Here is a 26,707-nt window from a genome sequence, read left to right as displayed (position 1 = left end):
TCAGAAAAACGTTTCATAGCATCTAAAATACCCAATATATCGAGTATGATATTTTTATTCAAATGCAAAACACCAATAAAAATTACTTAATGTGTCCAAAATCTGCAAGAAATTGAGCTGCGAATTGGGCATTTTCAGAAAGTCCCGCCCCCAGTTCGTAACGTCACGCCAAGACGTCTTGCATTGCTGGAGAATCAAAACAATGGCTTCAGATTCAGAGAATATGCTTTCTTGTTACACAACCAGTCATGAATATGATTCAAATAGTTAGAAGAGGAAAGCATACATGTTTGCAATCGATTAAAGAATTTATTCCGTGTCATTTTGAGGCAAACGGGTGGTGGGGGGGGGAATGTCGCACCCAAAAATGGCCACCGCTGTTGTGAGGAATGAATCAGCCCGTTTCCACAGGCTGATAAATTCCTTCCATGGAGCTTGGATGCCCTCTCCTGGCGGCTTGTGGGTGCAACACCAGGTTTTCAGACCAAACAGTACAGCAAAATACATCAACATGATGAAGGACTGCTACAATGTCTTTTTGTCGGTCAGGGAAGGTCCTTTAGTGACGTCACGTACGGACTCGTCACCAACTCAAAAACAAGACTTCCTGAATATTCAGTGTGAGTCTTAAAATGTAAAATATAGCTATATGCGGTGGAATCTTATTAAAATACGCTCAGTAGAAGTCATTTGAAGCCATTTTATAAATTATGGACACAACTTGTCCGGAGACGTCGGTTGTCCTTTGAATTTTGTCTGTGAATGAACCATAGTACACTTCTGTAACACGGCTTTCAAGCTAATTATCCTAACCACCACCTCCAGCAACATTCTCCATCAATGGCATCAACAACAAATGTCGAGAGAGAAAAAAAAGGAAATATATGAAAATAACCTCTTACATGAAAAAAAAAAAACACATTTTCCCTCCACATAACCTGCAAACACAATAGGCATAAACATGACCTAAACCTCTGTGAATCAATGGTTATTGTGACATTTGCTCGCACTACCTTGGGGTGGGGGTCTGAAGTATACTTGTATAGTTTCTGAAGACATAAAATTACCCTGAATTTGTAAGTCAAAACACTTGCATCTCAAGGCAAGTTTAAATAGTAATTGAATAAAATGTTTCAATTACAGCAAACTGAGTAATGTATTGAAATACGGTAATTGAATATTTGTACTTCACCACTGGACATAGACGTCTTTGTGTAGCACTGCTGCTGCATTGTCTCACACCTCTGTGCTGTTTTGACATTTCTGTGCTTCAAGCGGTTGTGTGTTTGTGTGCATGTGACGCTGGAGAGTGGCCATTTGGCCTCCATCCAGGCTCTTCTTTTGGCACCCACACCTGCAGGCCTCAACTCTGACCCCCGCAGCCTCTCCTGCTTATTGGCGTAGTCTGCTTCCCCACTCCTACACAACGCCTGCCAATGTTCTCGGTCAGCGCTCACTCCGCAGTGGAGAGCAGAAAAGGTCTTGGAGGACCCCTCCCCTTCCTCTGCCCTTCTTCCCACCCCTTACATCTGTGTTGGGGGGGGGGAAGATAAATTAGCAAGGGAAAAAAATAACCAATTAGAACGGCATGTTCTCCCCCCCCCCCATTCAGCTGTCCAATCCTTCATGCCATCTCTTCCTTTCATTTGTCTGGCAGTTGCAGGTGCCAGTATGTCTTCCTCTGCCTCGCACGCAATCCCAAGTGGGCTGGGCAAAACGGGCCCAAGCATAATATAACAGCAAGCGGGGGGACACATAATAATGGCAAAGGAAGGAAAAAAACAAAAGATGAAACGCCAATGAAGCAGAAGAGGAATGGAAGCAAACAAATTAGATGAGATGAGGGAAAGAATCTGACAGGCCGTTGGCACGAAATGTTAAGAAAGAAAAACAATGCAATTTACGGAATGATACAAAACGTTCACACGTCAATAATCTACCTTTTCATGCACACAGTAAAGTCAATGTAATAGTGCGCAGTGGTTCATTGCCTGCATTACTACACAGCATCAACAAAATGGTGGAATTGTTACGCTTCCTTTAGCCCATGAAAATGAAACTAAATGTCTTGGGATCTCAAATCAACATGTGAGATGGCAAAAAATCATGAGACCTCACTGACTTGAGGTCTCATGGTCTCTTAAACTCCACAAGTGTTCGGGTATTTTTTTTCTTTGGCTTTTCTGTTTTTTTGTGATGTCACCACAGAATGATACCAACCATGTCAACGAAGAAATGTGTGATGGGTGAGTCATTTCACTTTCTTTGTGTTATTTTCCTTTATTTAATTAGTTATGTATAATGTGTGGTTCACATCCCAACACTTGCATGACAAATAAGAATGTTAAAATGTCACTTTAAAATTTCTGTATAGTTCATTTAATTCGTATGGTGGTAACGGTTACCATACACTTTACTTCACTCCATATATGAACAGGCCACACAGTAAAGCTTGAACTGGGATTCAAATTTAGGATCTTGGTTCCAAATTCTGAGTCCCAAATAATGAGGATGCAGCGCTATCTAGTGGTGTAGAATGTGTGTGGGTTTGTTGATATGAACTAACTTGACCTGTTTACAAAACTGTGTCTTTTTTTAATAAGGAGCAAGGTGCACCATTAATTGGCGCATCTGCCTCACAGTTAAAGTTTCCAGCATCTGGGTTTGAATCCTGGCTCCACTGGCTTTTCTCTTGGTATTCGGACTCCCTCCCACATGCCAAGAACATGCATTACTTGACCATAGATGTGAACGTGAGTGTGACATGTTGCACCCAATGATTGGCCAGCGACTAGTCCAAGGTGTCCGGCACCTGGGATGATGGAAGCTCCAGCTCACCTGCAACCCTAAGAGGTATAACTCTACATAGGATTTATTGATAAAAAAACATAATATAGCAACAACAGCATGTAGCAAATTTACAGCTTCAAAACGATTCAAACTTCCTGTGTAGTGGTTACTGTAGGTTAGATTCATAGAAGACCCACAGGCTCCTGAGATTGGACATAACAATGGCACAATCATTTAATTTTCCACATTATTAATTGTATTTATAATAGTACATAATATATACTATATATCATAATAATAATAAATTTTATTTCGAAGCGCCTTTCAAAACTCAAGGACACTTTACAGTATTTAATTTGTACTGTTTTGTTCTCATGAACAAAAACATTCCAGTCAACCCCGTTTACATCCTTACAATTTAGGATGCCCACATTTTTCTGTATGTGAGCTAATTATTAAATAATCAGGTCTAACATAGCTACCAACCTTACTTTTCTTTATTAAAAATACACAATGTATGTTTTGTTCATCAATAACATTTTAAAAACGTATCTCTAAGTGAAAATGTCGGTTTTCAACCATTACGTTGATATCGTAAATGTTTCTGATTTGTCTATACACCACTGCAATCCGATTGGTCAGAATTTGACCAGGTGGGCGTAACCATACGTCGATCCTTCCCAACACTGGAAGGTGTTGCCTAACCCGGCTATGGTCTACTCCGTTATATGAATTAACGACACCTGCCCACACTGCCCTATTTTCTCTCCGTCAAACGCATTATTATGGTCCAGCTCGTAACACGGCGACGCGCTTGGAGGTGAAACACGGAAGAGGCCGAGGACAATTCCGCCATGGCGGCCACCTTTGGCTTTAAAGCTTGTCGTAAAATTCGCGGTGCGCAGATACGAGGTCTCCTGGAGGCGAAGGAGTTCTTCCTGTTCGACTGCGACGGGGTCCTGTGGCACGGTGAGAAAGCCGTGGCAGGCGCGGCCCAGGTGGTCAATTCGCTGATGAGCCTGGGCAAAAACGTCGTGTTCGTCACCAACAATTCGACCAGGCCTCGCGACAAGTACGTACACAAGTTCTACCGACTGGGCTTCACCGCCGTCGCGCTGGAGCACATCTTCAGCTCGTCCTACTGCTCGGCCCTCTATTTGCGGGACGTCGCTAAGCTGCGCGGTCAGGTGTTCGTCGTCGGCTGCGACGGACTCCGGGACGAGCTCCGGGAGGCGGGAATCCCCTGCGTGGAGGAACCGGACGAACCGGACGCCACCATTTACGACTGCGCCTTGGCCGCGGACGTCAAGGCGGTGCTGGTGGGTCACGACGACAAATTGACTTTCCTCAAGCTGGCCAAGGCGTCGTGTTACTTGAAGGACCCCAACTGCTTATTCCTGGCCACCGACAACGACCCGTGGCACCCGCTGTCGAGTGGTAGGATACTCCCAGGTACAAAGGTGGTGCACCGTGTACTCATAGGAAGGTTATTCGTAGTCTTTGACTGTATTCTTTACCGCAACTGATTAGGACAACTAAATTATGTATCATAAAGTTAGAATCATCACGAGTCACTGATAGATAATGAGTGCGACTGGCGCAATGCAGTTGTGTTTGTGACTTACTCGTAAATTCTCACCATGCTGGCTCGGGTAGAATGAACCCTACTGAAAGGTTGTTGTAATTTCTAGATGTGCCATACAACTGTCACAGAGCATTTCAAATGTTGTAATCATTTGAAGAAAAAAGAAAAAACTACATGTATACCGGCTTAAAGTGATGCCCCAAACATCATTTTCCTTATGAGCCAATATTGCAGGCTCACGCTCTACTCACTCACTGTAGAAATACGGTGGGCACTAGTGTCGTTCGCGAACGATCCGGTTCTTAGAGCCGGATCTCTGAAGTGAACAAAGTGAGCCGGTTCCGAACAAGGAGCCGGAAATGGGAGCCGACTTTTTTTGTCCTCAATTCCCCGCCCCGTCTTCGGTTAAAGCCGCATGTGATTGGTCGATATCCGTCGTAGAGGAGGGAGGGGAGAATTACAAATACAAGCAGAGCAGCAGTGAGGAGAAGGGAAGAGGGGGGCTCGGGTAGACAGGTGGACACGTTATCACATATGCTATTATTATAGTTTTTACTAGTTCGTATGATATCATTATTATGAAAAGCAAATTAGTGACAGCTGATCATCAGACCAGAGTACCCACAGGGAAAGTTAGTAGATGCTGTCTGTACACATAAAATTCAAGCCATATAAAGAAAATATTTCACATAGTGTATGTATTTTTTTTCATGAGTAATTCGTTTTTCACATAATCTTACATGATTTTTGGTAATCAATTAATTTAAGCAAAAAAAAAAAAAAACTTGGGAACCATTTGGGAGCCAAAATATCCGATCTTTTTAGTGAGCCGAGCCTAAAGAACCGGCTCTCTGAAAAGAGCTGGAATTCCCATCACTAGTGGGCACTATGTGTCTGAATCAGGAGTAAAGAGTTGGTAAAAAAATGTGCAAAGTTGTGGATTATTTCACATTTGCAATTCAATTGATCCACTGCAAAGCATGAACAACTCAAGGCAATATAAAAGCCATTGTCTTGGTTGAGCATTTCTACATCCATTTTCGAAAGTGCTTATCATGATAAGCGTGTCAACATCACAGTACACTGGCGTAGAGTTCAATTCCGGCTGAAGGCTTCCCGTGTGGAGTTTGCATAATCTCCCAGTGCCTGCATGGATTTTGTCAAAGTCCTGCGGTTTCCTCCCACATTCAAAAAAATATGCACGACAGGTTAATGGAACACTTAAAACTGTCCCGAGGTCGGAGTGTGAGCGCAGATGCTTATGCATCTTTGTGTGATCTGTGATTTGGCAATCTAAATTCGCTGTGGCCAGATGGGGAATGTAACGGGGTTAACACTGTCCACACACACTCTTCTCAGAATTGCAGATGTCATCACTACTCTCTAATGATGAGGTATGATGTAAGCATTGTATTGCATGGAGATATAAGATTCATTTTCATTGTCATTGAAATAATGGCAAAATTGTCAATTTGACTTTAAGATTGGAACATGATTGTTTTGTTGCACAAAATATAAGCACAGTGGATTCCACGGTCTCAGCAGATTTATTCAGACAAATGAAATTGCCATGTTTGATATTTATCCATTTTGGTTTTTGTCTTCCTCGACAGGTTCTGGGTCCCTCATGGCAGCCCTCGAGGTGGCCTCTGGCCGAAAGGCCACAGTGATCGGCAAGCCCAACCGCTACATGTTTGAGTGCATTTCCAGCCAATTCCCAGGCATGGACCCGGCCCAGTGCCTAATGGTGGGCGACCGCCTGGAGACTGACATGCTATTTGGCTCCAACTGCGGCCTGGACACCATGCTAACCCTCACTGGGGTGTCTCAGATGGATGAGGCCCACCGGTATGAGAATAGTGAGGTGTACCAGAACATGGTGCCGGATTATGTGGTGGACACAATTGCTGATTTCTTGCCTGCATTTGAGGAGTTGCAAGAGGAGAGCAACTGATCACTGCAGTGTGTGGGGGGGAACAAATCGCAATTGACACCCCCCCCCCCCCTCACCCATACTATAAAAATCACAATTTGTTTTGAGGGGGAAAAAAAAAAATCACCCTCAGTACATACGCGGGAAGTACAGAATCTCTGCAACAACACAGGATAAATTGAGCTCCTCCCCAATATAAAAATATTTCTGTTAAAATGTTTAACATTTTGAGTGGGTTTTGGTGACATGTTGTGGTATCAAAATATCGATCATGAAGAGCACAAAAACTGATTTTGAGCAAATTGCATAGGATTGGTTGGAAAAAAATATCCTGAGAATTTTTCAATGATGAACAACTAATTTCAAGCATACCTCATTGTTAAGCATCCTAACCATTTGTGAACAATTGGTTCAACATTCTGTTGCACCTTCTATAAACGTTCGGGCCGGGCACTGGATGAGTATTTTTGGTGGTTGAGGGCTTGGGGATGAACATTTCATTTTAGCCAGGTAGGACTCACATCACAACTAATTGTATATCAGCAGCATTTCTCCATTTGACAATCTGTCAATCACATGTACTAAAATTTCAACTTAATGGCTGCAGTGAAGACACTGATTGAGGAATTATTTTTTTTTACCTCCTATGAAGCCTGTAACACGGCTATCAGTGACCACTTTCATTATTCAGTGTTAGCATAGAGCATGTTGGCAACAATAAATAACTGCATTTATGCCCAATATGTCATTTGCCTGTTTTGTGTTGACGTCTCACACACACACACACACACAGGGGGACACCAAAAAAAATAGAATATTGCTTTAATGACTTGGGTGTGACATTGGGACAAACACCGCCCAACTCGATGTCATGCAAAACAGACCTCAGTTGCGGGAAGAACTGAAGTCACGTTTTCCACACGTTAGTCAACAGAAGCGCCCCCCCCCCCCCCCCCCCCCCCAAAAAAAAAAAAAAAAAGCAGTCTGGTGCAAGATGCCAATGCAAGAACATCAATTGTCCATTATTCTACATTGTGTGTTGTGGCTTTGGGGTTTTTGTGCCAAGAAATGATAATCCATCAGAATGGTAACCATCATGCACAAGGACTTTGGTTACAGTTATTGTAACGGGACATCACTCTGGACCACCACGCTGGAACAACAGGAAAACAAAAGGTTCACAACTGTAATCATAATTCATTATATTTCACCATTGACTAATATACCTGAATGTAATCCATCTCTTCTACCACCAGTGGTCTCCGGCGGTACCTCGCTGGCAGCAGCTGAACAGACGCCAAGGTATCAGGTGTGCCCGGGATGGGCGGCAAAGTCACACGACTTAATATTTGTGGTGGAGATGAGGCTGACGCTGAACTGGGCCTGTTGGGTTGTGGGATGGTGACTAGTAAAGTTTTCAATGCTTCTTGGGCTGGAGGAGGAATGCAAAAGAAATGCAGTTAACAGAATATGTAGGAAATTAACTACTTGTCGTTAAAAGTCGAATATTGTGGCTGTCAAACGTACACACAATTGAACGATACGTGGACATATATTTTATGAAAACCCACGAGAGGGAGGCAGTTTACAAAAATATAGAAAAAACAATCGTGTTTTAGGTTTTCATTTAATACCATTTTGGAAAAAGACTATGCAACTCACCATTAGGCTTAGGGATGCCTTCTCTGCTGGGAAATTTAATCATGGGCGCATGAGGCCGTATGGCCTAGAGATAACCAAATAAATCAGATGAAATGAGTAGATTACAACAGGCTATTCAAATGATACTTCACCCAAAACTATATATTCAAGAAAATGTCCTGACGTTTTCTTTAAAAACATGTTGTTTTTGTCATCATTTCGTAATAAATAGAAAATGAGACAGAGGGAAAACTGCCTATTTAAGCAGACTTATTTTTCATTGTTTTAAGTTTCCTTCATTGTCTTAACTAAGGGGACTTAACAACTGAGCTATCACGTACATTCTTCCGATAAATGTGACGCCACAATTATCAGTTTCTGTGTCAACGTAGGAAAACGACATTTGTGACATCGGAAAAAAGGACACCAAGAAGGGTACGAGCACCATTTGTAGCCGCAATCGGGCTGCCTCTTCCTTGTGCTAATTCACCAAGCCTTAACCACCGATCCAAAAGCCCCATTGTCGTTTATTGACGTTACACGAACATCACACGTAAAACACAGCAAACGTGAAGTTGTCAAAAAGAGACTTTACCTGAATAACGCGAGCGGTGGGAACAGCCATTTTGGAGCTGACTTTGCTTCCCATGACGACCTCCACACTTATACTTCCGGGTTGAAAAACCGTGTCGCTTCTCTTAACACGCCACAAGATGGCACCGCCCACAACACAGAGTGATAGCTGCAAAGGTACTGGACGGTGAATCGACGACCTCACTCCCTGCACACCAGGTAAACTACATTAATGTCAACATGGATAGCCGTTTTAAAATACCCATACACAATGGTGTACTGCACCCCGTCCCTAAATATTACGTTACGTATCAGGCAAACAGCCTTCTCTGCATTAGCAGAAAAAGGAAATACTTTAGCGTGCAACACAGCAAAAATTAAAGACATAAACCAGCCAGTCACCTCATGCTCCAAGAGAATTCACGAAAATTTGTTAAAGAGCACTAATGTCATCCAAACATTGTAGAAACGTTAACTTCGCACGGATTGGAAGACCTCTCAGATTTACATTGTCCAGGAAATAATACACACGTCACGTGATACGTATCGTCCAATAGGGAACGAGGAAACTATAACGTTTGTCTCTGGAGGTAAGGATATCCTGTACGTACAATACTGTACGAGTATGTCACAGAGGGAAACCTATTTCAGAAGTTTTTTTTGTTATATGGTGTATATACTTTACATGGTATTTTTGTTTTCAAAATTAGACACATACGTCTAATGAATGTAAAATGGTTGCCTTGGCTAATTAAATAAGACTTGGGAATAAGACTGAACATCGAAGTACAAAGTCAGGTTTTATTACTACCCAGGCTCATAGAAATTGAACGTCATCATACACAGAGGACCCATTTTGGCCCGTTTCTAAAAATATAGAAAATCTTGTCATGTCTAATAGTGGTTTTCCAATATGACTCTTGTATTACTCATGATAATTAGAATATATACAATTCGATTTGAGAACGTGTTTTTTTTCCTTGTGATATTCTTTTATTCACTCATCTCGTTGCAACAGTCAAGACACAGATTCATCTTCTGTTTTTATTTTACAAAGTGGTCTTGTTTCATGGAAAATAAAAAAGATCCCGATCTTAAAGGGGCTTTCTCCAAATTTGAGCTGCCATTGTGGTTTAACATCAACACAACAGAAGTTTACAATCTGCACACGCACACAACAGTGGCAGTTTCAAATGCGGATCTGCCCCCCCTGGGTGGCCAACAGAGTGAAAATGCTGATTTGCATACGCGTGTTTCAGTGAATATCTGCTGTCAGGTCTGAGGAGGGGAGACATTTATTAAATCAGTGGGTCTTTGAGCGCTCAAACAGCTCCTTAAGTTGTTGCTTCGTGGTGGCTTCTTTCTGCTGCATGAGCTCAGTATGGCCTTTGGTAACACCCCAGCAGTCTGGGCTGGACATGGAGGAAGACAGTGGACGACCAGAAGCCGGCTTCAGCTTCTCCCAGTAATCACGACGAGCTCTATGTCACACAAACAAACAGGAATGCAACAAATTTCACACAAGAGACCTTTCATGGATTTTTAGGGTACCGATACGACTCCGTTTTGTGTATTTTTTGAGGGTGTAATTTTCATTTTAGCCGCTAGGCGACAGCAAACGACTGTTTAACAACGTTTCAATTTCCCAAAAGAAAATTAGAGGAGGAAGTCAGCCACATTTTTGTTGAAGAGATGAGAAATATAAAATTAAACAACCCAATCGTGTCCAAACGTACTTTAAATGTGTTATGATGTTCTAAAATCCCAAAAGGTACGTTCCTGCCAACTGCTGTCATGCTATTAAATGGACACACCTGAAAATCTGGACTCAATCCCCCACGCACCCATTTTAAATAGCAATTTATGTAGCCTGTATGTAGTTTCATATCTGATTATATCTTGTATTTCATTTTTAAATGTATTTTTGTGCGTGATGATACTTTGTTTTTTTTTTAATTTCCTGTTGTAAATTGTTAATTTCATAATTGTGAGACAAAAAATGTAATGTTTTCAACAACACACTTGACCACCATAAGAACACATTGCCTTCAGTGTAGCATGGTGATAGCAGCCTATGTATGTGCCCTGCAATTGCATGCAAATGTAACCCAGTGGTATCTAAGTGTATTATTCTGGGTTACCTGGCTCTGACCCATGGTTTGGTGTGCATCTCTAGACCGGCACCCCACATTCCGTGTTTCTCCGATCCAGGGGGAACGATTCCCCTCTCAACCGCCAGCTCTTCTGCCACAGCCCTGATATGGTACGGCTCAAATCCGCAGCAGCCACCGATGAAACGGATGCCGGCGTTGTAAGCCTCCCTGGCATACTCGTGCATGTCCCAGCGAGTCAGAATCCTCGGCTCCAGACCTAGGTAAGGATATGATGAATTGCAAAGTGCCTATAGGTGATGTGACCTTTTTTTGTTGCTGTTTTCATATTTTTATAGGAATGTGTCAATTTGTCTACCCTGAGGTTGTTGTGGTTCAAATTTGACACATTCAAGGAACATTTTGACAATAGTGACAATTGTGAATCTCTGATAATTTACAATCAAAACAGTGCTTTTTTCTGCATCCCCCCCCCCCCCACTGCCCGTGTCAGCACGATGGGGGACAGAGCTTTCAGCTGCTCTGCCCCCAACTCTGGAACTCACTTCCTCCCAACATACCTAACATCGATTCTTTTCCCACCTTCAAATCCCATCTCAAAACCCACCTATTTAAAATTGCATTTTCTGTGTAGCTCTATCTCTTGTTTCTATTTAGAATTGTCTTTTATTTATTGTATTCTATTTATAATTGTATTTTATTTATTATTGTATCTATGCTTGTCTGTGACTGTAAAGTGTCCATAGCTTTGAAAGGCGCTTGAAATAAAATGTATTATTATTATTATTATTATTATTATTATTATTATTATTATTATTAACTCATTCACTGCCAGACATGTGCAAAAATGTGTCCACTCCAGTGCCAGGGTATTTATCATTGTCACTTGAATTCCAGGACCCAAAGAATACTGAGTTTTAGGACTACATAAACATTCAATACAGCGTTAGAAACTTTAGACTCTCTTCTTTCATAGGAAAGACAGTTCATTCCTAAGTTATATGGCCCTGGAGTTATCTGAGGTTGAAATGAGGGCAGCTGACCAAAATACAATGCAATACATTCATATTGGTTTATATAGTGCTGGGACAAAGCGATAATATGGAAAAAAGGAAAATGCTGCCCCTTTTGGAAAAGAACAAACATTGCCACAGGCCATGGCACGTAAGCATGAAAAAACAAAACCTGAACAAATTCGGGAATAGTGCTCCACGTCATATTTTCATTTCCCGAATAAATTCGGCAATGGCAGCGAATGAGTTCACAGTGTCCAAGAATGATAGGAGCTGCTGTAGTTCTCCAACGTCAGTGTATAGTCTTGTATGTGTGTGAGATTACCAAAAGGAAATTCTGGCAGGTCGATGAATCCCTGACAGTTGCAGTCAGGTGTGTGGAAAGCAAGAGGTTGCACCATATAGTGAGCCTTCAGCCCGGCCTTCTCCACAGCCTCCTTCATCATCTTGACAGCCTTCACACAGGTCAGTGGGTCGAAATGACAGTTGACACCCACTATCTGGGCACCTATGCAAAAAAAGACAGCACATGGGTGTCAGCTCACAAAATTCTGGAGAAAGTAACATATAGCCGTTTTATAACAAAATGAGGAAGGAGTACAAGAGCTGGAACGCATGAATGATATTTAATGATGATTTGAGATACAAGTGCTTTTAGATACAAGGGTGGATGCCGAACAAATTGGAACTCCCAAGTCAAAGCACCAATACAGACGCTCCCCTACTTACAAACATTCGTGTTACGAACATTTTTGTTGTAACATATGTAGTCTTCTCTCCAGTTGTACATGTACATATCTTTATAGAGCGTATATTTTATTAAATGTTTATCTTTCAGTACAAACCAATACAGGTTACTTATATAGGAGTTAAACATACTTATATAGGAGTTAAACATACATACATACATACATACCAACGCCTCCGGAGAAGTAATTAGTAAAATCACTTCTATTGAGCGTATTTTACAAAGATTCCAGGGCACATAGCTATATTTTATGTGTTAAGACTCGCACTGAATATTCAGCAAATCTTGTTTTCAAGTTTGTGACAATGCCTGACGTGACGTCATGTCTGGAACGCCCCTGAGCGAGAAAGCGACACACAATGCATTTTGGGTACTTTGTTTGGTCTGAAAATTTCGTGTTGATGGCAAAATTAGAAGGAAAAAACATAAATAACGCGATGGTGAATCGTTGTGTGTTGCACCAAGACTACTATTTGATACTAGTTGACACAAATTCCCAGCAGACAAATCAGCTCATTTCCAACGGAGCTTGGGCGCCATCTTGTGCATTTTCTGGGCGCTACATTGCAGTCCAGATGCCTCAAAATGAGACGGAAGGACTTCTTTAACCGATTGCAAACATTCATGCTTTCCTCTTCAGAACTATTTGAATCATATTCATAAGTGGATGAATAACAAGAAAGCATCTTCTTCGAATCTGAAGCCATTGTTCTGATTCGCGAGCAAGGCAAGATGTCCTGGCGTGAACAGGGGGGCGGGACCTTCTGAAACTGAAACTTTCTGAGGTCATTTTGAAGTAGTTTTGGGAAACTTTAACTTATTTGTATTGGTGTTTTGCATTTGACTAAAAATATCATCCTGCGTGTTTTGGGTATTTTAGATGCTATAAAACGTCTTTCTGATGTCAGTTAGGAAACAAAAAAAAATGGTGTCGCTTATCCTCTAAACATACATTCCGTACAAAGTATTGCACTGAAGCAATTTACGAAGAAATTCACCTTACGAACAACCGTTCTGAATGCATCTCGTTCGTAAGTTGGGGAGCTTGCGTATAGCAGATACGGTGTAAGTTGTGTTTGTGTGCAAAGTAAAAATGCACCAACCGGCTTTGACGAGCCTGACAGCACACTCTCCAGGTGAGACACCATGCATGTCGCCTTCTGGCCCGATGCACAGAGAGGCGGCTACAGGCTTTCCTGTCTTTTTCAGCACCTCCACCGCCCACACGGCCTCCTCAACGTGCTCAAAGTACTGCGGAAGGGACAAACGTCAACGTGCGGTAATGGTAACCTGACAACGCAGGTGCGAAACTGAGCATTCGCTTGTACCTCGGCAATCAGGAAGTCCACGTTCTTTTTGATGAAAACGTCCAGTTGCTTCTTAAAGATGGCCTTCACGTCAGCTTCACTCTTGCAGCTCAGGTAAGATGGCGTCTGAGACACTCCTCCCGCCACCAAGGCGTCGCCCTCGTTGGCCACCTCGCGGGCCAAATTGCAGGCAGCCTCATTGATTTGGGCGCCCTGTGCAATGAACACAGTTGAGCTCCTCCTTATGCATGGACAGGAATAAAAATAGAAATAAAATACGACTCTTTTTCTATCGAACGTACGGTGAAGCTTTGCTTGTTGCCCCTGTTCTCCAGCTTGTCATCACTGGCGTAGAAGGTGAAGGTCTGCATGACATTGGCCCCCGCCCTCAAGAACTCCCGGTGCAACTGCCGCACTGAAATAGCAAACACGATTGCATCACACGTACAGTTATTATAATAAATGATAACTAACAAAATATTCATGAAGTCTTTGATATAAATGCATTTTTAACTCATTCACTGCCAGATGTGGAAAACGTTTGGTTTTTGTCATTTTCACTCAAATTACATGACCCACAAAACATTGAGTTTTAGGACTACATAAACATTCAATGCAGCGTAAGAAACATTACACTCTCTTCTTTCATCAGAAAAAAATGTTTATTTCTAGCTAATTTGGTTCTGGAGTAATATGAAGTGGGAGTGGCTGTACAAAATGAAAACGCTGCCCCCTTGTTGAAGGAAAAAAACATTGCCAGAGGTCTAACCAGCACTTTATCGACACCCCCTTTAAGAAAAACCTGAACAAATTCAGGAATGGCGCTGCACGTCATATTTTCAATTCCTGAATACATTCTGGGATGGAGGTGAATGAGTTTAAAAAGTCAAACCGAAATAGAAACTAATTGTGTCGGTAATGAAAAGTCCAAAACCATCATATTACCCCGACAAACACCAATAAAGACCATTTCATATTTATTAATTAGAATTAATTATTTATTTAAAGAGACATCCAATGCAGGAGTGCCCAAATCTATTGTAATCCAAAACAAGAGCTATATTCAAATAAACAAATAAGTACATAAATAAATAAAACAGTGAGTAAATGCCAATTCACACCTGCTTCGGGGTGCTCAGCGGCAGCCTCGGGGGTCCATGGACCGGCCTTCACGTAACCTCTCTTTTCCAGAGCGAACACGAAGCCGCCATCGCCGATCACGACCTCCCCAGCGTCGAGACGCTCCAAGATTCCCTGAGAGAAGAAAACGAAGCATGGATGTCAACTTATGAATGGTACTAAAAACACACGCGCAAGACCGTCTTTCCAATTTAAACCCCCTAAATCGCTCGCTGGGTTAGTGAAATCGAAGTTGAGCCATATAGGTGAACGTTTTGATTTGCACCTTTTTTTTCTTCCTTCTGGCAGTATTTAAAAAAATACTTATAATTGTTACTGATGCATTCATGTGCACTGTAAGAGGCCCGCATTATCAAAAGCAACTTTAGACTGGACCTGCCATGCAAAATCGATATACAGTTCAAAACACAGCACTTATTTCCGCTCTATTTCTCATGTTATAATTTAGTTACTTATTTTTTTAAATCATATAAGACACAGGTGTCAAAGTCAAGGCCCGCGGGCCAAATCCGGCCCACCACATTTTTTTTCGGCCCGCGAAAGCAAATCAAACTTGTTAAATTCTATGATGATTGCTAAAATCTGAGCCAAAATTTCATATTTTTTGATGTCAACCACAATAAAAGTCATTATTGTTGACTTCAGATTTGAAAACGAGTTATTCATTAATTTGCTGTGTGCTCTATATGTAATATTTGAAGGGATTTGAACATTCTAATGGGTTCCCCAAATTCATAACGGCCCTCGAGAGGAAACCATAACTACAATGTGGCCCGCGGCAAAAAATGACTTTGACACCCCTGATATAAGACGTTGTTTTTCATTACATAATAAAATCCATGATCCCTAAAATGCAACGTGTCATGTCGACTGAGGAGGAGACTTTCAAATTTCCCTGTTTATGTTCATTGAAGCCACGTAACTTTATTCTGATTTGATCATAAATCATGTTTATAATTACAGTAAAGTCTCGTTATATCGATATTCAAGGGAGTCCGAAAAAATATCGATATAACCGGGACTATCGATATATCCGACCCTGTTTGCATGTAATTTTCTCTGTGCGTGCATAGAAATAGTATCGATATAACCGGGACTATCGATATATCCGATATCGATATAACGAGACTTTACTGTATGTGTTAGAAAGTAAGAATTTTGGGATAAAAAGTGACAGTAAGACCTATGCTGCAGACTATATCTTTGGGCAGTATGCTTGGGGACACCCTGAACTGGTCGCCAGGGCACACAAAGACAAACGAGCATTCACACTCACACAGGGATAATTTGGAATGTTCAATCAGCTTGCCATGCATATTTTTTTGGAATGTGGGAGTGAACCAGATTACCTGGGGAAAACCCACTCAGGCACAGTAAGAACACGCAAAGGCCTCACACGGAGGCCTGAACTGCAATCGAACTCTATGAGATTGACGTGTCGTCCAGTCTGCCACCGGGCCATCCTATCAGACATTTCTGACCTCCAATTCATAATATAGTTTGAAGGATTCACACATTGGGCATGTTTTTTATATTTAAACGCTTTTAAGGAACTATTGACCAAATACTCTCTGTGTAATTCCAGTGTCATAATTTCTATTGCTTACCTTTGCTGGTGCCATTTTTCCCCAAAGCTGCGTAGACCCCTGATTGCTCAGACTTTGTGACAGGTTGAAACAGACATTGAAAAGGGTCATATCACTTGTAGAAATCCATTTCGACTAGGGGAGGGGTTGAAGCCAGAGACGTTCTGATTGGCAAAGCACTTAGTTACACAACAACTGCCCCCTTTCACCTTGTGAGATGAATGAGTATGTTGTCAGTGCACATTTACTAGTTCGTTCCGGATGAACGACACTTTTAGTTTGGATGTGTGTCTTGGTTTGTGTGTGTGTTGCTGACTGGACACTCTGATAAGATACACAAACCTGTACGTAACAACAAAGCATGTTAAAAAAAACACTTTCCAAGTGATGAGGGCATTCAGTGCTAATACGTGATGTGAAGAACTTTAAACTTAGGGAAATCATTAAACCCACAGTTTTTGTATTGACTCTTATATGTCATGTAATGTTGTCCTGCTGGATGCGCTGATCTCAATCTTCTTCTTTTGCTTTCGGCTTTTCCTTTCAAGGGGTCACCACAGCGCGAATCAGTGTCCTCCATCTTCAGAGCTTTGATTCGCGTGTTTGTTTTGGCCAGGCTTTTACGTCGGATGCCCTTCCTGATGCACTCTTCTGTATTTTTCCGTGCTTGGGACCGGCACAATAAAACACTGAATTGTACCCCTTGTGGCTACAGAACAAGCAACTCTATGATCTTAATAAAGATGAAGATGCTTAATAAGAGGCTCCCAAACACAAACTGGTCATCGGCACAGCAACATTCAAAAAAAGCAAAACTATACTCACCATTTGATGACAATGCTCTGATCTTACCGTGAAATGGGTATCTCTTTCCCTACATTACATCACAAACAGAACTTCAAAGTCCATTAAGATGTTTTATCTTAACAAAATAAATGTCTGAAATGAAATCAATCACTTCTCCAAGGCGACAGAGGCCACAGCAGGTGGTTGAGCTCGTAGCCTTGGTGTTCTCCTTGAATTTAGAGTAGCGAAGAGCTTTGCTTTGGCTTGCTCGATTGCTAACACGTTCAATGCTAACGTTAGCTGTGGCTGCATTTGCGATTTGGTGCTTTGCTTTGATGTATTAGGCTAAACTTGAGTTATGTTGGTGGCAAGCAAACTCTTGACAAATAGGGCACAACACACTACCTTTATTAATAGTTCTTCGAATTTTCCGAATGTACATTTTCCATTCAGTGGGCCACAAACTCTAAAATGCTAGTACATTTTCACAGCTCTTCTACTCACTATTGCTTACCTGGCCCTCCCAACTACGACTGTTATTGTTGTTTACATGGGATAATTTGAAATTTTGGTTCAGACTTTAGCAAGCATCATGGAATTTCACAAGTTAGATTTGCTTTTGCGGACAGAATAAAATCATTTGGCGGGCCCGATTTGGCCCCCGGGCCTTTACTTTCGTACCTGTGGTCCAATGGGAGCAGAACGTAACCCCAGCCTCTACTGTAGCGTCCTATACATGGAAAACGTTTTGAAACATGTCATTCAAAAATTCCGATTTTTCAGTGCAAAACCTTACCTTGCTCAGAAAGCTTACACAGCAAACAAAACGACAAAATCAGTTTATGTACATGTCTGATGTTGAACGCAAACACGAAACTGTAGCATCCATTGACGAAAAGAGAGTGTCTCACATCTCCTGTCCCACGTAAATCCGCTTCAATTCCAAGCCGCCACAGTTTCAGACATGCATCGGAGCTCTGCGCCGTCGCCCCTTGTCTATTTATTTATTTATTTATTTATTTATTTATGTGTTTATTTCACATTATTGGTTATTTTGTTTTTGACTTAAAGATGTTGCTGCGACAGTGGCTGCCTTTTCAAAAGCTCCTGTATTTTATTTTATTTCTTTATTTTTGCTGCTGTGAAATGTACATTTCTCCACTGTGGCTGAGGGTGATTTAAGGCTCATCTAATCTAATTTGGATGATTTACACTTAATGGATACATATTTTTAACTCTGAAATCAAGGAAAAGTGTTTGTTCAAGGGACTGTAAAAGTGTGTTCCGATGACCATTTTGTGTTTGGGAGCCTTTTACTGAGTATCTTCATCTTTATTAAGTTCATAAAGTTGCTTGTTCTGTAGCCACAAGTAGACACAAGTCAGTGCCTTATTGTGCCGGTCCCAAGCCCGGATAAATACAGAGGGTTGTGTCAGGAAGGGCATCCGACCTAAAAGCTTGGCCAAAACAAGCATGCTAATCAAACCTCTGAAGATGGAGGACACTGATTTGCTGTGGCGACCCCTTCAAGGGAAAAGCCGAAAGGGAAAGATGTATTTATTTATTTATTTATTTATTTATTTATTTATTTATTTATTTATTATTGTGAAGGGCCTTAACTTGAAGATGAAGGTTTAACTGTAATTCACATCGATATTCCCTCTTCGTACCATGATCATGATTAAAAATTAATCCTTTTGGCCTTCTGGTCATACAGGATCTACTTCCCACCACGCCTCCTGCAAAAATGGTTTGAAAGTAAATCAAGTTATACCAAGCCTATATTCCAGATTCAATCCAAATCACTTTATTTTTACATGTGTGATAAATCGGAGATTCGTCGTGGAAATCGTGGATCGTAATTCCACACTTGAGGGCCGTCAAGTCCCCCACAATTGTTCTAGATGGGTTTTACATGGTCTTCGTGCATGTTCGACTCATTGAAGAATGCCGATTGTCCATTGGCATAAACGGGTTTGAACAAATGTCGATACGGTGAAAAATTCATGTTTATGAGTACGTTTATGAAAAATGCTGAGGTAGTGGGTCCAAAGGTGCAATGATAAAAAGGCTTTTTTACTCTGAGAACGATTGCAGCAGTAACATAAGTGCCCTAATCGTTGACACATCAGTCAACAAATTGACCTCCCTTATAAGGACAAGTATGCTTATGCATTCGTTCAAAATAAAAAAAATGGCATGTGATTCCATACAGGAATTTAAAACTGTTGATACCCACGAGGACGTTCTTTCAATTCACTCATGATATTGCAAGGTGATATCACCTAGTGATATCACTAGGTGCAAGGTGTTCTTCAATTTCCCGCATCAAATGCACGGTCGATGACATCTTCCGCAAGGGGAGACCTTGCAGTTTAGCTGCCAATGTCATGCAAGAACCCCACATTTCCAGTGTTTTATGCCTTTTCTTGCTGTGGTTACAAAGGTCTGTTAATATTTTGCAGTCGGGCCATAGGCCGTTGACTAACTCAAGTCAGAGTGAAAACCTGCAAATTGACATGCACTGTGACAAATGCCCTCCCATGCTTGTATGATCCTAACGAGGTTTCTCAAAAATAACCTTAAGATGTTTTGAAAGTTAGCTGAAGACAGACTCAGTGGTGACACTTTAACACTCATGCTGTAGATCATTATTATTATATATTTTTTGCTTCACTCAGATCACCTTCTTGTCCTTAAATGCATGTGTATAGAAACACACACACACACACACACACACACACACACACACACACACACACACACACACACACACACACACACACACACACACACACACACACACACACACACACACACACACACACACAAATGCAGACTAGATATGGTTTACTGACCTTCAGCAGAGAGTTGCCAGTTCTGGATCGATCCAGTTTTAGGGAGATTAGCAGTGCCCCTCCTCCGTGGAGTTGATCCACAGGGTCGAAGTGCAGAAAAAAACACCTCCTATCTACAGTTTACTTGAGGGTTCTATCATAAATACATCACATAAATGTCCTGCTTCAACGACTATTTCAAAAGTTGTTTAGAAATTCGAGAAATGAATACAACTGACACACGCTAGTAAACCTTTTGTGGCCTTTTTATACAGAAAAAAATGATGATGCATTTCATTTCCACGCACAATACAAATGAGTAAATCAATAGACAATGTACATACAGATGTATGTACTTCCGTTTTTTTTTTTTTTTTTTTTACCAGAAGTAGTTCATATTTTAATTTCCTGTTCTTGTCAACTTTGTCTAGCCACTAGTTGCTAGCCAGAGTTCAATTACCACGTTGCATTGAAAATAAATCAACCCCTCAAATTTGCTTGACACATTTTATCTTACTTTGAATACATGACATTACCTGATAGTGAACTCACCTCGCTTTACTTCCCAACAAGATGTAGATTTCCGGTATATTCTTTATCCTCCATTCATAACAATTGCTACTACAGCAGTTCACTGTTGTGTAATTGTGAAACTCTTCTTTGCATGTGTCTCTGTGTACTATAAAATAGTATTTTCATTTAAATTAGAGTGTACATCCGTCTATTGTTGATACCATTGAATCATACAAGAATGGAGAACTGGCATTTTTCCCTGGTGATGGCGGACGACACTTTAAACTACAACTCTATAATCCGCAAGGGGAGATCTTGCAGTTTAGCTGCCAATGTCATGCAAGAACCCCACCCCTCTCTTTCCACAATGTCAAGCGCGTTGTGTGCGGGCGTACTGCACTCTGACCACCCTGATTTAAATGCATATGAAGGATACCGCCAGGATTGGCCGGTAGAAGGCTAGGCCCCTCCCATAATGCCACACAACGGCACAAACGTCCCCTTACCTTATTCTACTTTTTTAAAGTCTAGCACGAGAAGAAAAAAATAATCACCCATGTGCATATTTGGACTGCGCTTGTAATGAGGATAGGGACCTTCGTCTTTAGTAATGATGTAATTTTGCTTGGAATAAAAGAACAAAAGACAAACATGTAGTCAATATCGTAACATGGCCACTTTTTGCTCATGCTTGTGATTCTGTGTACAGCAGGGGTGTCAAAGTCATTTTTTGCCGTGGGCCACATTGTAGTTATGGTTTCCTCTCGAGGGCCGTTATGAATTTGGGGAACCCATTAGAATGTTTAAATCCCTTCAAATATTACATATAGAGCACACAGCAAATTAATGAATAACTCGTTTTCAAATCTGAAGTCAAGAATAATGACTTTTATTGTGGTTGACATCCAAAAATATGAAATTTTGGCTCAGATTTTTGCAATCATCATGGAATTTAACAAGTTTGATTTGCTTTCGCGGGCCGAAAAAAATGATGTGGCGGGCCGGATTTGGCCCGCGGGCCTTGACTTTGACACCTGTGGTGTACAGGCATCATAATTATTCTGGGTGGCTCACAACCCAATTCAGTGGCCTTCATTAGACTGACACTGTACAAACTTTGAAGTTTTTCCTTTCGAGCATAGTGTGAATGTACATCCTTTTCTAGCACGTAGAGCAGCATGCCGGCATATTTGCATAGCATGCGAGGATCGTCAATACTGAGGCTTTCCCTCCACATCTTAATTTTTATTCAATTTTACCCCTATTGTTTTCATCAATCACACACCGACATGTTTTTTGGTTAGTTTATTTATTTATTTATTTATTACTCCTTGAAAGTATAGTATAGTACAGGGATGCGTCTGGGCGGCGAATTCATATTTTGACAGCCATTGGCGTAACTTTTTGGATTGGATTGGATTGGATATGCCTTTATTAGTCTCACAGTGTTTGTCTATTACGATTAGCGCATTTTGCTACATGATCTGTGCCACATCTGACATTCTTCTGTTAAAATACCTAAAGAAACTAATATAGTTAACCACCAATTGAAAACTCTTTGTTTTCTTCAGAAGTTTTAACTTTCGTTGTCTGCCATTTTGCCTTTCCGATATCGAACCTTAATTACCTTGCATTATTTTCTGTGCTTCCACAGTCGTCATAGAGGATATCTTGGGTTTTTTCGTGATCCGCTAGAAACTGCCGAAAGACATAATTGAATAGCCATTTATGGTTGCAATATGGAGCGTTAGAACGTGAGTAAAACTCTAAAAGACATCATTGTACAAATCTAGCTGGCTAGCTAGCTATGTATTTTCTGTCTATTAGCTATTTAACTAACTAGCTGGCTATCTAGCTAGCTATCTATTAACTAGCTGTCTATTTGCTCACTAGATAGCTATTAGCTGTCTAGCTAGCTAGCTATCTATTAACCAGCTATTATCTAGATAGCTAGCTTTCTATCTATTTGAGTTGAGTGAACGCTGGCGCGTGTGGCCGCCGCAGCTCACCCACATAACAAAAACATATCCTCTGATTGTAAAGTGACCTTGAGAGTTTTGAAAGACCCTTATGAATGAAATGTATTATTATTTATTATTATTATTATTATTATTATTATTATTATTATTATGAACGCCACCCAAAAGGATTTTTATTCATTGTTTTTCTGTTGATTTTGCTCTCGTAAAATGACAAATTGAGTCCTTAGATTACAAAATCATATCTTGTAAGAAGGACATATTTTTGAATACGATCACTTTATTATTGGAAAAAAATGACTTTATCACAGAGTTATTCTGATTTAATTCTCGTAAAATGACAAGTTTTTTAATCCAATAAGGTTGAGGTTGTGTTAAAAAAATTGTGTTTCGGCCTGCTAGCGTTTATGTGTAAACACGAGTTCAAGACTGTGTGGAAACACATCTGACAAGCTGATAATGTTGTGGTTAACCTTTTACTCCCAACTGATAAGTGTCAGACTTCTGGATTGTCACATGCTCCTTCACTTTGAAAAAACATGCACCAATCCAACAATAAATAAACACATAAATACTGTACAATACTTCAAAAAATATTGCTTCTCTGCCTCTGTACACATCTTCTGTATGTATCACAGCGGGTCTTAATGATTGTTTTATGATGTTCTATTTGATTTGAAAGTATTGCATCACTCTGTCTGCCACTATTAAACCATCACACCCTCGTTTGGTCCACTCACAGATGATGTTGCACAACGAACTGCCCATACTTGGGTGATATTTTTGCCCACGCTGGGACAAATTCACAGAGGCATTCGGGGTTTGCAATAGCGCCATCTTTCAGCAAATCAGCGTATTATTTTACAACATTCTTATCATCATGTCATCAAACAGACTCCGGCTGCTGTAAAACTATCATCGGCATAATGTGTAACTCTTTGAGTAAACACCACTGTACTGCAAGGGATTAGAATGTGAACTCAATTTGTCACCAAATTATTAATTTACTCCAAATCAGAATTATTGTCTATCTAAGTCAGGGACATATTGTTCCGACGTGTTCATCGACTGCCATTTTAAAGGACACGTCTCCGGACAAGTTCTGTCCATAATTTGTAAAATGGCTTCAAATGACTTCTACTGAGCGTATTTTAATAAGGTTCCACTGCATTTAGCTATATTTTACGTTTTAAGACTCCCGCTGAATATTCAGGAAGTCTTGTTTTTGAGTTGGTGACGAGTCCGTACGTGACGTCACTAAAGGAACGCCCCTGAGTGAAAAAAAGACACATTGTAGCAGTCCTTCCATCACGTCAATGTATTTTGCTGTACTGTTTGGTCTGAAAACCTTGTGTTGCACCCAAAAGCCGCCAGAAGAGAGCATCCAAGCTCCATATAAGGAATTTATCAGCCTGTGGAAACGGAGGTGGCCACAGGAGGTGGCCATTTTGGGCCATTGTTTTGATTCTCCAGCAATGCAAGACGTCTTGGCGTGACGTCCCAAACGGGGGCGGGACTTTCTGAAAATGCCCAATTCGCAGCTCAATTTTTTGCAGATTTTGGACACTGTAAGTCATTTTTATTGGTGTTTTACATTTGAATAAAAATAGCATACTGCGTGTTTTGGGTATTTTAGATGCTATAAAAACGTATACAAAAGTGGCATACGTATGGTTCCTATCTAGAAATAATGAACACTCCTCGACAAAACCTCTAAATTTATTAAGGAACCCCTTAATAAATGCCTGTCCCTTATGTGACTGAACATGACTTATAGCTAAGAATGCACAAATGTTAGACTACTTGTACAGTCAGGAAAGTTATTTATAATGGACAGTGGTTTAACACTATACAAATTTTTTTATGTTATTAATATTTTTTACTGTTTCACGCTGGACGAATTTTAAATGTTATCTTTCGAAATCTAGTCGAACTGGGCGGGATCAATTGACACCAGTTTAGATGTAGATGTGTGAGCCACAAGAGGGCGCTCTACAATATTTTTATACAGGCGCTCACTTCCATAACAATTTTAAAACATATTGATGTGTCATCTAATCATACGATGTAGGTATATCCACGATACATTTGCTGAAAGAGTCGCTGTATTGGGGGAAAAAAAATCATCAACAAACTATAGACATTTTTTTCAATTGAGATGTTGCAGATTTAATCGCATTTTCCAGAATCCAAAGTCATAGTCGAGTCCAAGTATTTTACCCAGAGCGTAAAACGATTTCGTAATTTCTAAAAAAAGTGAGTACGATTGAAATTTAATGACCCATATCTGTAATCATAAATGTTTATCTGCAGGACCATCTAGTGACTAGTCCCTACAGCTGTTTTCAACAAACAGCTCTCGATTGTGAGCTCAACGTTACGCTCTAAATGTATTTCATTAAACCATCACCCCCACCCCATCAATTATTTTATTCCCCTAAAATAGCTCAATAGTCATAGTCATGTGAAATTACAATTTTAACTCTTCAAACTTTAGTGCTCCCACAACTTCTGAAAGGGGGAACAATGGCTTGATTTGTCAAGATTCAGATTTCTATTTTGATATAGATCACCCTCGGGCCAATTCTCTGATGTCTCTGAAAGACGATGCTGGACTATTACCCTTCTATGTGGGCTGTATTACAAGTGTTTGTCTTTGTCTCCTAGGAACCTCCAATAATCTCTTCCCAGCACAAGTCATGAAGTGACCCTCATGTCCGCCTTGTATTTATCTTGGCACGCCAAGTAGTGGAACACAGCAGATACAAGTTGCCCTTCATGGAGTATGAGTCACGCCGTTGATGCTGCTTTCACCCTCGTATTCGCAAATAATATGTTGACATGAATGGGAGCTGCCGCTAACATAAATAAGAACTCTGTAAGCAAAAAGGACAAATATGCATGTGTGGTCCAACTTTGTGCTTAGTGTCCGATGACCATATACAGTCATAGCATGTCTCCTTTGTTTATGTGGAATTCAGTTAAAATATATATCGATTGGTTTTATTTGCAGGGGTCTCATAATCTACCATTTTCAAAACATTATTGAGGTACTCAAGGATGTATTCGTTTTTGTTGCCAGCGGTGGCTGTGTTGCGTTATTTTCATGGGAATATTACACAACGCATTATTATCTGAAAAGACCCTGAACTGGTCGCCAGTCAATCACAGGGCACATACAGAGACGAATAACCATTAACACCCACATCCTCATCGTCACAGAGTGGGAATTGATTCCACGCTGGCCACACACAATTCAGGTGAGTGTATCACGACACCATCAGCAACTTCATGAAATTATCTCAACAAATAAATATATTTTGACTTGCCTATTTCTGTAGCTACCAGCAAGCAACATGGGGACCTCCCGAGGCTGCAATTCGCAAACCATTTAAATTAGCGAGCGGTGGCTACCTTAAGGTAAGCAGAGCTGCTTTTGGATTTTGTTGGATACACAGATTAGTCTTACCTTAAAATAAGCAAAACTTTCTCGATGAAGAGGGGTGGAATTTGGGTTTTGGTGACATGTTTTTAGTAATAATAATACATTTAATATTTAAGCGCCTTTAAAAACACTCAGGGACACTTTACAGTCACTGGATTTTTTTTGTGTGCAGGTGAGCAGCGGCAACCATTCGCGCCAGCTGGCGCAAACTTATGATCATGTGCCATATACACACGTTATTAGTATAAATGTCACTAATGTGTCTTTGAGACATTCCAAAAAAATGTCACATTTCTAGCCTCCTCAATCAACTCTAATATAATTTATGTACATGGAATTTAAGCCCCGGTGCAGAAACACTTTTTTTTTTTTATCTCTGAGCACCATGTACCACAAATGGCATCAAGGCACGGCAGAACTTCCTCTGTGTGTCTTCTCACCATCAAGTTTTTTTCCCCACTCACACCCCTTATTTAGCATGTGGCTTGTGGTGACAAAGTGGAACATACATATGCATAAACTGAAGTTGCATTATATATATATATATATATATATATATATATATATATATATATATATATATATATATATATATATATATATATATATATATATATATATATATATATTTTTTTTTTGTAGTCTATCTGTAAATGAGTGGTGACGTGCAAAACCCACATAAGCGAATATGTTGAATTGGCCTTCTGGGAGAAAATAGAA

At 40.6% G+C, this 26,707-nt stretch overlaps 3 protein-coding genes and 1 long non-coding RNA gene across 6 annotated transcripts; 2 read left to right on the top strand and 2 right to left on the bottom strand.

Annotated features, from left to right (window-relative positions):
• The first annotated feature begins 2,931 nt into the window (after positions 1-2,931).
• pdxp (pyridoxal (pyridoxine, vitamin B6) phosphatase) lies at positions 2,932-7,258 on the top strand. The gene is made up of 2 exons (XM_088993942.1): positions 2,932-4,242; positions 5,989-7,258. The coding sequence occupies exons 1-2, from the start codon at positions 3,645-3,647 to the stop codon at positions 6,327-6,329; spliced, it is 939 nt and encodes a 312-aa protein (XP_088850068.1). The 5' UTR covers positions 2,932-3,644; the 3' UTR covers positions 6,330-7,258.
• Positions 7,255-9,051, bottom strand: kgd4 (alpha-ketoglutarate dehydrogenase subunit 4). Its single transcript, XM_088993943.1, has 5 exons — positions 8,925-9,051; positions 8,545-8,730; positions 7,971-8,034; positions 7,535-7,740; positions 7,255-7,461 (listed from the first exon to the last, which is right to left on the bottom strand). The coding sequence occupies exons 2-5, from the start codon at positions 8,596-8,598 to the stop codon at positions 7,444-7,446; spliced, it is 342 nt and encodes a 113-aa protein (XP_088850069.1). The 5' UTR covers positions 8,599-8,730; positions 8,925-9,051; the 3' UTR covers positions 7,255-7,443.
• A 501-nt stretch (positions 9,052-9,552) lies between these two features.
• LOC148898934 (betaine--homocysteine S-methyltransferase 1-like) lies at positions 9,553-16,606 on the bottom strand. The gene is made up of 8 exons (XM_088993941.1): positions 16,449-16,606; positions 14,823-14,955; positions 14,004-14,116; positions 13,723-13,914; positions 13,498-13,645; positions 11,972-12,154; positions 10,664-10,892; positions 9,553-10,003 (listed from the first exon to the last, which is right to left on the bottom strand). The coding sequence occupies exons 1-8, from the start codon at positions 16,536-16,538 to the stop codon at positions 9,826-9,828; spliced, it is 1,266 nt and encodes a 421-aa protein (XP_088850067.1). The 5' UTR covers positions 16,539-16,606; the 3' UTR covers positions 9,553-9,825.
• Positions 14,864-26,535, top strand: LOC148898933 (uncharacterized). 3 transcript variants are annotated; one of them, XR_016114669.1, is made up of 4 exons: positions 14,864-14,996; positions 25,210-25,802; positions 25,884-25,962; positions 26,160-26,534. It is a non-coding gene; the product is annotated as an uncharacterized LOC148898933 (long non-coding RNA). The 3 variants fall into 3 exon arrangements; XR_016114667.1 differs by having other exon boundaries at positions 25,884-26,535; XR_016114668.1 differs by having other exon boundaries at positions 25,210-25,962.
• Positions 26,536-26,707: the final 172 nt, after the last annotated feature.

Source organism: Hippocampus bargibanti, linkage group LG04, assembly GCF_051943395.1.
Source record: "Hippocampus bargibanti isolate YZ-2025 linkage group LG04, ASM5194339v1, whole genome shotgun sequence".
Taxonomy (NCBI): domain Eukaryota; kingdom Metazoa; phylum Chordata; class Actinopteri; order Syngnathiformes; family Syngnathidae; genus Hippocampus; species Hippocampus bargibanti.
The sequence above is the reverse complement of the archived record's forward strand: the minus strand, read 5'-3'. Positions and strand labels throughout refer to the sequence as shown.